This window comes from Belonocnema kinseyi, chromosome 5 (genome assembly GCF_010883055.1).
Source record: "Belonocnema kinseyi isolate 2016_QV_RU_SX_M_011 chromosome 5, B_treatae_v1, whole genome shotgun sequence".
Taxonomy (NCBI): domain Eukaryota; kingdom Metazoa; phylum Arthropoda; class Insecta; order Hymenoptera; family Cynipidae; genus Belonocnema; species Belonocnema kinseyi.
The window spans coordinates 36,047,741-36,060,121 of record NC_046661.1 but is presented as its reverse complement, the minus strand read 5'-3'; the positions used below and the strand labels follow the sequence as shown (position 1 = coordinate 36,060,121).

General features: G+C 29.2%; 1 protein-coding gene across 3 annotated transcripts in view; it reads left to right on the top strand.

Annotated features, from left to right (window-relative positions):
• LOC117172960 (transcription factor SPT20 homolog) overlaps positions 1 to 12,381 on the top strand; it is a 68,083-nt gene that overhangs the window by 52,514 nt on the left and 3,188 nt on the right. Inside the window, exons 15-20 of one of the 3 annotated variants that reach the window (XM_033361281.1) lie at positions 2,043 to 2,236; positions 2,383 to 2,511; positions 3,084 to 3,180; positions 5,479 to 5,555; positions 5,664 to 5,850; positions 5,933 to 6,102. In XM_033361281.1, coding sequence (XP_033217172.1) covers positions 2,043 to 2,236; positions 2,383 to 2,511; positions 3,084 to 3,180; positions 5,479 to 5,555; positions 5,664 to 5,850; positions 5,933 to 6,102 — 854 coding nt within the window. Of the gene's footprint in view, positions 1 to 2,042; positions 2,237 to 2,382; positions 2,521 to 3,083; positions 3,181 to 5,478; positions 5,556 to 5,663; positions 5,851 to 5,932; positions 6,103 to 12,381 lie in introns of all 3 variants that reach the window. The other 2 variants (XM_033361280.1, XM_033361279.1) reach the window with 2 other exon arrangements.

The following is a 12,381-nucleotide window of genomic DNA, read 5'->3' as shown; positions in this document are numbered from 1 at the left end:
GTTATGTTTCGTAACTCAATTTTTATGTTTCAATGCCAATTTACAAAATTTGTATCAACTTCACATCATTTTGAAAAATATAAGAATTTATATTCTAAAATCTAAGATATTCAACTGCAAAAACTGATTATATTGAAGAATCAACCTTCATGATGTCGATAAAAAAAAGACTGGGATCTTACCACCGATTAATATTTATAACGTATGTATTTTGAAGTGGTGGGAATTAATTAACACAGGCGTTTTTTAAAGCAAAACAAAAGAAATACGTTTTTTCCTGCTATAAATGAGGTGAAATTATAGGTTAGGATTAAAATTTTAACATGATTGAGTTAATCGGATAAAGCCTTGTTGAGAAAACACCTGCGCCAGATGTTGAAATGTCCTGAAAAAAAACGCGTCTAAACTTTTTTCCACGGCCCTGACTTGTTTACATTTAGATACTTCCGATTTAAGTCCAATTACATCCTCGAAACTGGGCTTAAATCGGAAGAGCTGTGTACTTGTATAAACACGAAACAGCTATCTCGAATGCCGACTCCTTATACGTGCTCTAAAACTCTAGCGCGCGCAAAAGAATTACCTAAACCGACTATGGGATATTAATTCTATGACCATAAACTATCGCAAAATGCAACAACAAAAAATTCGATTTTTTTACCTATCACGTCAGAATACTCTCTTAAAGCACATCAAAATTTAGTTGCTGAATTTCAGAAAGCAATAAATAGGATTATTCGACTCTAAAATGAATTACATTTTACTTATTTCTGAAAATTACGTACATTAAATAATACTTATCTCACTCTATCCATTATTGTATAAATGTAATTAACACTATAGAAATAGTTATAGTAACAAAAATAATTAGTTTTTGAATTTATTCATCTTTGAACTTCCTAAATGTTTACATGTTTATGTTTTTTTTTATTTATATTTTTTCCATTGTATTTCATGTTGAAGTAGGACCACGTGCTAGAAGCGCCACAATGCGGTGAAAGTTTGCAGAGAGAAGTTCATAGCAGTAAGGACCAGCTATGTTTTTTAGTGTCAGATAGGATTGTTGCTGCATTTTGAAATCATGATAATATCTCGAAAAAAATGATAAATAAGTTATAAAATACATAAAAGGAGTTGAGAAGATGACTTACTTCGCGGGAATTCCATAATACTACATATTTGTGGTAAATTTCTAACAAAAAAAATATTACATTCTTTATAATTGGACAGACGTTGCAAGCACGTTGACTTCACTTCTTCGAATGCTGAGAGGAAAACAATGGTACCAAATACATGGGCTAAAAATTTATTTTTGTAATAACTTCGTAATAAATAATGATTATAATTTTTTTATAATTTAATTAAATAGTTTTTGGAAATGAAAACTAATTTCCAAATAAACTTACAGTAAAAAAAATTATTTTTTACGAATATATTAACAACATAAGATTTAGGTCCATGTATTTGGTCTATCAATTCAATTTCTCTTTAGCACTTAATGATGTGAAGTTACCTGGTGATTAAGTAAATATACCTAATGAGTCGGTTAAGCACCAAATTCACGTCCTCATGCAATGTTGCCAAATTGTACTTAAATCTGTGTTAATTAATTCCCACCACTTCAAAATACATACGTTATAAATATTAATCGGTGGTAAGATCCCAGTCTTTTTTTTATCGACATCATGAAGGTTGATTCTTCAATATAATCAGTTTTTGCAGTTGAATAGCTTAGATTTTAGAATATAAATTCTTATATTTTTCAAAATGATGTGAAATTGATACAAATTTAGTTTACTTTGGTGGTATGACAACATCTTGGATTTTACGCTTTGCATTTTCCTCCTTAAGCAATAGATAAAAACATAAACATAAGTTTTTTAGGTTATCCCTAATGAAAATCCTATATGTTTCACCATTACCTATAGGTAATGGCATAGGATCATATATAATTTCCTGTATAGGATACTATTTAGTTTCCTATATAGGAAATTATGTAGGAATTTTCAGTAGGGATAAGCTCACACCTTATTTTTATGCAGGTACTCCTTCAGCAGATAATCCAATTCCGGGGTTAAATAGCGCCTCGTCTCTATTGGAGAGACTAACTGCCTCTTCAAATCAGGGTAGCCAGCCAACTAGTCCGATGACGAGTCCACCGCCTGCTAACGTTAATCTACAAGGCGTCAATTTAACAAATTTGCCTAATTCCATCAACGGACTTCAAAATGTCCAGGTTCTTATTCTAATCAAATTGAAAGAATCGACATAGTTTTCACTTTAGAATTTTGAGAATTATAATTTGTTATTGACTTCTTAATTTTAAAGCCAGTGTTTCATATGACTTCATATTTGGAGCTTTACAATTTTGTTTAACAACAGGTATCATTCCCTGGTTTATCGCAACCTATCACAATGTCGTTGAACGTGTCTGCCGCCACGGGATCGGTTACACCAACAGGCGTTCTCGTTTCACTACCCATTTCATCGGGGACCAACACCTGCACCACAGTATCTAGCGTAAATTTTATCTGTGTTTTTAAACCAGTTTTGACTATTATGCACAGCAGACTTGTTCTTCTATATCTTTTATCATTTTCCAAAGTGGCATATCGATACATTCATTATTTTAATGAAAAGTGGGGAAATTTGTGTTATCAACAATTATACAAATTGACATTTCTCCAACTTATTTTTAAAATAATGAATATATCTGTCTGTCATTTTGCGAAAAGATTAAAGACATAAATTCGCAAGCCTGTCTGCGAAGGAAATACATGTATTGAAAAATAGCAATTTGATCAATTTTAAATTCATTAAAAGGACAGTATAATTATAATTCTCTAATGTCAAACATTACTATATGTCTAATTTTCTAGTCTTTTCTATTTTTTGATATAATATCATCTATTTATAAGCTTAATCCTCTATTTTAAAATTTAAAAAGCTTCTCTATTAAAGGCCTATTAAAGAAATTTAAATAAAATTCTTTTAATCTTTGGCGTTACTTTTTAAACTTTGAAATAGTATTCAGTTTAAAATAAACGTTTAATTCTTTAGTTCAATTTTATTGAATATTGTAGATGGTTCCTGCCACCGTTGTCACCACAGCAATGGCTGGAAGTACACCAACCGTAGTGATCGCCAATCCTGCCAATACTCATTTGTCGTTACCAGTCGGTAAGCCACTTCCTTTATTTATTCAGAATTCTCTCTCTGCTCTACAACTTTTCAACACAGGGTGGCCACTGGATGGGAAACCGGAAATTTGTTTTTGAATCCGTGAAAACCGAAAAACGAAATTAAATTTTTATAGAACGGCCATTTGTCTAATTTTTGCATATCACGTGAAATCACACAATTTTAATGAGTTTATTTAGTTTGCAATGCTTAATCATGCGATTTCAGTCCTCACATTTAAAATGATTTAATTTTATAGATACTACTCTTAAAAAATTGATTCTTAATCGTTAATTTTGAAAAGTAAAATATACGATTTGAATGTTTGGCAAGTTCAAAATTAAAAGCGATTGAAACTGAGCATTCTTTTAATTTGAAAACGTTCCAAATCGGATAATTAACAAATAAACCTTTATTGGTATTAATCCGTTAAAGCCGAGAATGCCCCTTTGGGTATACCACTCTTTCTGCAATTATAACTCATGCAATTCAAGGTATAAAAAATTGAGAGACACATAGTTTTGAAACTTAAGATCTCTTCTTCCCGATGGTGGGCATGAAAATGTTAATATAAAATGTTAATTATAAAAAATATCGCTTAAACAAAAAAACACGATTTTTTCTAATTTTTTTTTTTATATAAAATCGAGATTTCGGAATGGTTTCCAGTGTGCAATCTACTTGGGACCTTAATAACCGGTGGAATAAATGCCTAAGCTTTCAGAATACATGGTTACGAGATCAATTTTTTATCTTAGTATGTTCAAAATGGCTCGTTAATGACAAAATTTTTGCGAAGTCATTTATGATTTTTTTTCTTAAAAAGTATGATCTTTTCTAGAAAGTGCAAACGGAGAAAAAGTTCTTAAAATCACTCAAAGAATACGTGACAATGTTTCCAGAAAGTTTTAAATTATTTTTTTGATTTTGCAATTTGCCAATTTTTGAAAAATTAAAAAATTGCTCCAAAAAGTCTAAGAAAATTCAGGCGAATGCTTTGTTTGATTCTAACAACTTTTTATACCCAAGAAAAAAATTCACAAAGGTCATCATTTTGGATCATGTAAATTTTCAATGATGACTTTTGAGAATTTTTTTCTTGAGAACCATGAGCTTATAGCAAAATTTATCAAGAATAAAAAGTTGTTAGAATCGAACAAAAAATTCACCTGAATCTTTTTAGAATTTTTTGAGCAATTTTTTAATTTTTTAAAAATCGACAAATTACAAAAGCAAAAAAATAATGTAAAACTTTCTGGAAAAATTCTCACGTATTCTTTGAATGATTCTAAGAACTTTTTCTCCTTTTGCACTTTCTCGGAAAGATCATACTTTTTGAGAAAAAAAAAATCATGAATGTCTTCAGAAAAATGTTGTCATCAACGAGCCTTTTTGAATACACTAAGATAAAAAACTGATCTCGGAACCATGTATTCTGAAAGCTTAGGTATTTATTCCACCGGTTATTGAGGTTCTAAGCAGATTGCACACTGAAAACCATTTGGAAAACTCGATTTTATAAAAAGAAAATTAGAAAAAATCGTGTTTTTTTTTATTAGACGATATTTTTCCATAATTAACAACATTTTATCACATTTCCATACCCACCATCGGAAAGAAGAGATCATAAGCTTCAAAAATATGTGTCTCTCAATTTTTTATACCTTCAACTGCATGAGTTATAATTACAGAAAGAGTGGTGTACCCAAAGGGGCATTTTTGGCGTTAACGGGTTTAGAGAAATTCTTTAAATTTGAACACTTTTAAATTCAAGATTTTATACATTAACGATTTCAAATTCTACTTTAAGAATTGAGCAATTATAAGTTAAAACCATAAAAAATTTGAATACTTTCCGCGTAAAGCTATATAAATTGTGAGCACTTTCAAGGATGAGAAATTTTAAACAAATTGTTCGAAATTAAACGATATCAAATTGTCACGATCAAAATTTCACATTGAAAGCCTCAGTATAGTAGTGGCGCTGGCAAATATACTCTCAACTTCTTTTGTTACCTCGGTTTTTTTTTTTTAGATTTGGTGAAATGAAAGGCCACAAAAAAGTGAATCATGTGTAGATAATTGATATATTTTTGAATTTGGTGACTTTTAACCATAATATTTCATGTTAATATGGTTCTACTTTTTTATTTTCTTATGTTACGAATAGGCATTTCCAACCAAGCATTTTCCTTCGTGACTTTACATTTTTGGCGTTCGAAATGTTATAAATTTTGACACTAAGCATCGATATAAAATAATTGAATGTGACAGTATACCTGTAACTCTTTCTTTCAGCTCAAATAATTCAGCCGGGGATAAAAAGCCTCTCCCAACAGAATATACGTAACACCAATTCCGTAACTCTCGCTCAGGTATACAAAAAAAGATAAAGGATAACGTGAATTTGAATGGGTAAAAGTTAAATATAACCTGTTTAAAAAAAAATAGGGAGTATTTTATTGTTACTTCCCTTTTACTAGGGAGGGCAGGCGATACAACTTGTTGGATCTCAGAGGCCGCGATTCAGTCAAATGGCACGTCAAGTTCAACCCAATAATCAGACGAAACCGACCGTTTTACCAAATCAATTGGTAACTGTTGCTAAACCCGTGTCGGCGAGTCAACTCATTTTAACTGGTAACAAGCAAGTTTTAACTCCCATTATGGGTAAGTATTTACCCCCATCTGCATTCTACTAATACGAATGAAAATAGGGTTCGAAAATAACAAATTTTGATTTACTTTACAGCGGCGTCGAACCCCATGTTAATGGCATCTCAAGTAACGCCTTCTTCCCAATCAGTACCTGGAAATAAACAAACCTTAATTACGAAGTCTTTACAAGTCAGAACTACTTCCACTGGACAGTGTAGTCCACAGACGCAAGGTATCAACATGGCTACATTGTCGCAACAGCAAGTACGTTTCCCCTCTTTTTGTAAAGAGGAATTCATGTAACTTTCGTATTCTGCAATTTTATTAGCATAGAGTTGCGGATAGAAACATTAAGCCGGATAAATTCTTGACATTGTAGGCCCAGAACGAAGCCCATGTTTCGTTTTCCCCACTACCCCTCCTCCCTCAGCTGAAAGCGTTAGACGGAAGTTTTCGGTCCTGAGTGAGGAGGCGCAGTAGTTGAAACGAGATATCTGGCAAATGAGTAAAGAAATTAAGATTTTTATAAAAACAATTGTATTTTTATTTTATTTTTAATGTAAAAAAGTTCTTTCAAGACATTGTTTTGCTTTCAGAAGCAAATAACGCGTTTTCTGTCGTCAATGCAGTCTTGAACCTTTTAATCCTTCTAACGGAACAGACAATTAATGTATTTGGAGTAGACAGTTTCAATTGGCATAGTACTGTAATTAGGAGAAAATTTTTTTTATAAGATCAACTTCAGGGGAGGTTTTAAAATTCTATTAAACCTATAAATTCTATGACGGTAGTCTTTTTCAAAGATAGTTATTTGTTCTTTGGGCCTTCTTTTTTTGGAGGCTTCGAAGTTGACATTTCAGGTTTCGCGCATAACTTTTTACATGTTCTCAGGGGACTTATGAAGAATTAATCAATTTTATGATAGGGGAAATCGATTCCATCGCCACTTGTTCGAGTTTCACGACCACTTACCTCTTCACAAGTCAAGAGGCTTAAAGAGTGGTTGCTCTCGTGAAGTTGAATAAATAGAGTTCTTTGCTGATGTTAAAATCCCATTTGGCAAATGAGCAATTTCGAGGGAATTTCTCCTATCTGGACAGGCTTTTCATAAACCATAATACGTTTATAGTCGTAATAAAAATTTACATTCCCTGAACTGACTAATTTATTGAGTATTTAAATAGTGATTGTATTTTTATCAATTTCTAATTTGGAGAGACGACAAAAGACCTAAAACAACTTTTTTGTCCGTTGAGAAAACATTTTTATTTAAATCGCAAGTTTGTGTGTGCCTAGGCCCCCACCTGTTGTATCTCGCGCTTCGCGCTCGGCCATTGTACATTAGGGTGGCTCAAAAAGGCTTATATTTTTTATAGGGAAACGATCCCCCATGTAAAAGGCATGGGGAAAAATCACTTTTTTGAGTTTTTGGAATAATTTTTTAAGGTTTGAGAAAATGTGACCGGAAATTATGGGGGCCTTTAGAGAATTATCCAAAGAAGAATTTCATGTATCATATATATGGGTTTGACACCACTAACACACCCCCACGAGTACCTGAAAACTACCCTTAAAACAGAAAATGTAAGTTCTTCATGAAATATTTATTATCTAATGGAATATTTATTATCTTTGGTTAATTAATTTTTACTTATTTAAACAAATGGAATTTATTTAAAAATTTGTTTTCGAAAATTTATTATTGTTTTCTCTTAAAATTATTACTGTTAGTCTAGTGGAATATATAATAACATTGCTTCATTAATTTTTATTTGTTTAAACAAATGGAATTTGTTTAAATAATTTTTTTAAATTCGGTTTTCCCTAAAAATAATTACTACTGGTCTAATGGAATATATATTGACATTAGTTCATTCATTTTCAATTATTTAAACAAAAGGAATTGGTTTAACTAACTTCGTTTCCATTTTTTAAAATAAAAATTCTTACTGTTGTTCTAGTGCAGGGGTCTCCAAAGAGCGCTCCTGGTATCTACTAGCGATCCCAGGCCAGTCGGTCGGAGCTACTCGGCTCTTGACCCAGAACTGTCAAAATTCTTTACCTGACTTTAGCCCCTTAGAACCCTTAAACTCGAGATCCTCCATTAAATTGAAAACTTCACGCTAAAATTGGAATCTTCACGGTAAAATTGAGAATTAAGAAATAAAATAATCAATGTTTAGTTTTTGTTACTATAATAATATTAAATGAAATAATTAATGCAATTTTAATGTTTTATACTCACAATTCAAATTAACTGAAAATCAATTTGTTTATGAATAATTAAAAATTTTATTTTAAAGTTAAGATTTAAGTCGATCAAAAATATATCTTAATTTTACAGTTATTATAATTACATAAACAATTATATTCCAATTAATTAAAGTAATTTAAAATAAGAGTCCTGGTATTAAAAACAATCCATTTTTACATCCATAATAAGAAATTTTGGAATATTAAGAGTTTATAGAAATTGTTAAAGGGACTTAGATCATTTATAACGTTATCAAATCTAGCATATCAACAAAAAATAAATAAATTACAATTAAAACTCCTCGGAAAAAATACTTGACAGAGGTTTTGTATAACTTAACATCTTTAAAACTAAGAAATTTGGAATACTATTAATATGAATGATTAAACATTTCTACCAATTTCCAGCAGTGACTGAATTCCTAACTACAGGCCTCGAACTCACCACACTATTAAACTATTTTAAACTTTTTTGAAAAAATGACACTGTTTTTCTACAATTTCGAAAAAAATACACGAAATACACTATTTTCAGATTTAAAAAAGTCAAATTTTCAACTAAACAAATTAATTTTCAACAAAATGCATAAACTTTTATGCAAATAGTTGAATTTTCAACTAAGATCAATTTCTATCAAAAAGGGCGAATTTTTAACAAATTACATACATTTTCTACTAAATAATTTGAACAATTGATGTGATTATAGTACAAATTTTAATTATTTTTTCATTGCATTTTTTCTAAACAAATACTTTCATTTTGAAATAAAAAATATCAATTTTTACCACAAACTAAAGAAGTTAAATTTTCATTGGGAAAAATTAAATTTGAATAAAAAAGAAAACAAATTTGTGCAAATCATTTTAATTTTCTATGAAATATGTAGTCGAAATTTTAATCTAAAATAATTGCATTTAGATATTTTTCAATTAAAAAACAAAATTAAAAATTTTGAATGCTTTCAATTTATTTGGGATTATTTATTTTTATAGGGAAATTGATAAGTTTACAATTGGAATTTTCAAAACTTGAACCGCCTCTGATTGGAAATTATTTTTATTTCAAAGTTAAATTTTTCTTAATAATTCTATTTTGAACGGTTCAATTAGCTTTGAATTTTTAATGATAAAATTTAATACAAGATTTGCATTATTTATGTTGCAAAAATTCATTTGTAAACAACTATCCGCAATTAGTTAGTTAAAAATTTGAAATACTTTAAACCAAATCCCTTTTGTTACAAGTTCCGTTATATTATAGCAGAAAAAAGGTCCTCCAGGTTCAACTCTTAGAACCGAGCCCTTCTGAGATTTTTTGTGTGGGGTCATAAATTTTATCTCAGTTTACCATCGAAAAAAATTGGTAGCTCTTCAAAAAGGTCGAGCGTTCCTGGGTCACGCTGCACCTGTGGATTGTGGAGACCCTTGGTCTAGTGGAATATTTATCAGTAATAATTAATAACTAATTAATAATTAATTTAATAATAATTAATTTATCAATAATATTTAAGTAATAATTTTTATTACAAAAATTTTGTTTAAATAAAATTAATCAAACAATGTTGATATATATTCCACCAAAGAAATATTAATAATTTTTAATAAAAAATTATTTACAGGAATTCTATTTGTTTATAAAATTGAAAACTAATGAACCAATGTTAATAAATATTCCACTAGACCAATAGTAATAATTTTTAAGGAAAAAAAACGAAATTTCAAACAAAATTGTTCGAAACAAATCCCGTTTGTTTAAATAATAAAACATTAATTAACCAACGTTAAACAATATTCTACTAGACTAAGGGCCGGTTCCACCAACCTCAGTTAAATCATTGGTTAACTGACAGTGGGTTAAATGTAATGCCATAGTTAAGTGTCGATTATCCTGTCGTGCTTTCCACCACGTTTTTGGAAGTCCCGGTTATCTAACCAGATAGAGGTTTCGAAATAATTCCTATTTTACTTTTAACCATTCGCGTGATTGGCTACTTGTCGGTCGAGTGAAAAGCAAAGCAATATGGCCGTGCGTGCCAAATTCAAACAAGGTTCACTCCACGTTCGTGACCACACTAATCTAAAAAAAGTGAATTTGTATGCGTTTTTTGTTCATGTTATACTTCTGTTTGATTCGTGTTCTCTGTAATATAATGGAAGAAAATAAAGTGAGATCGCCTAATTTTCTTCTTAATGCTCCTTCGATTGGATTCAGCAGATCATTTACACAAGCTTTTCTTAAGCGAAACCTCATTTGCAGCCCCATGCCATTTTTCTGGAGGGCTGTGGAAAATATTTTTCATGAGAGTTGACGGTAGCCGTGTGGCGGCGCCAGCTATGCAGTTGGCCTAGTATTCAAATATTGCACGGCGAAAGTGTTGAAAAAAATGTTTTTCAAACGAAAATAATTTTCTAATAGTTCTGGGTAAAAGATAATAATCTTTAAGATTTTTTTATTACCTTCTGAATAAAAAATAATTAGCGAAAATCGTAAAATTCACTGCTTTTACACGTAAATCCCAATGCATTTCTACTAACCACAAAAAATCATTATTCTCGCGCAATCAAATTAAACATATAATTATTTGTGTAATTTTTAGGTATCCGGAAAGAAAATAGTTTAAATTTTATAACATTTTTTGTCATATTGTATAATACATATACCATAATATTTATTTTATTTATTAATTTAAATTCATTCTGGATTTTCAAATATATTAATAAACATATTATGTGTCTTAATGAACACAATGTGCTTCCTTGTCTAATAATATTATATGTTATTTCTAGTTCAAAAAATGAACCTTGTTAAAATGATTTATAAAATGGAGGAAAATATGATAATGTTAATTATAACTAATTTTGGAAAAGAACTCGAGGTGAACTTTTGATAAAAATATTTCGGGTTTTCTGTATTTGACAATAACAATTTAGAGTTTAATGTTTTTTTTCTCTGTAGGTAAAAGTTGCAATTCTTATTTAATTCTAATGCCGAATCGCTTTTTTATTCCTTAAAAGATTTTATGCAAATCTCATTGGCAGTTTTTATTTATTTTTTTTTTTTACAAAAATAAAGATTTTATAATCCCTAAATGAAATTTTTGATCTAAAAACGTATTGATGAGATTTGCGGAGAACCTTTTCAGGAATAAAATAAGCCCTACATGATTAAGATTGAATAATAATTGCAACTTTTACCTAAAGTGAGAGAGAAAAACATTAAACTGTAAAAACTACTGTTAAATAAACAATGAAAATGGTAAAATATTTATTTTAAAAGTTCACATTAAGTTCCTTAGAAAACCAGTTATAATTAACAATAAAATATTTTCCTCGATTTTATAAATCATTCTTAACAACGTTTATTTTTTAGCTTGAAATAACTTTAGTTCATATTCAATTTAAAGACAAGTATAATTAAAATTCCCTTTCGCTCTTGAATCTTAGGCTAAATTTCATGAAAATAGTTATGACGAAAAAAAATGTTTTAAATGAATTCATTAACATTAAATTAAATTTTGTTGTCTATGTGTAATTTTAGTTCATTTTTTAAACTCTGAACGCTCTCAATGTCTTTAAATTTTTTTTTCAATTTTTCTTAAAATATTTTAAAAACAGAAAAATTTGCCTTCAAGGCTCCCAGATTATTTTTCGACATTTTTTTGGAAATACTTTGAAATCTTTTAGAAAAATAATTTGACATTTTTCTGGAAATCTAAAGAAAAAATTTGTATTCGCTTGAAACCTTCCGTAATTTTAATGCAGCTTCCTGTTTCAAAATCTTCAACAATCTATATTGAAAAAATTGAATTTTTCGCAAGTTTAAAAATAACTTGGAATTATTTGAATAGTTGAAAATATTAATTGAGCATAATAGAATTTTTTTGTAATTTTGATTCAATTTTCGTTTAAAATCGCTTCTTCAAAATAAAGGAATCATTAAAAATGTTGGCAGGAATCTTGGGACAATTTTATTGTTCTCCTAAAACCTTTAAAAATTCTTAAAAGGCTTTTCATTTTTTTTTCTAAATCATCAAAAATGTACATTTCGTTTTAAATTTTTCGGAATCTTCTCAAGATATTAATTTTTTTCGATTCTTTTCAAAACTAACTGAAGCTTCTATAAATTAAAAAAAAAAAAATTAATCCGAAAAAATTGTTTTACATATTTCAGATTTTTTTTCGACATATTTTAAAATCTTCAAAACTTAGAATTAACCTTTTAAAATAATATCTGAATAATTTTGAATTTTCCTAAAGTCTTATTGTCCGTTTAATAGCAAAATTTAAAAA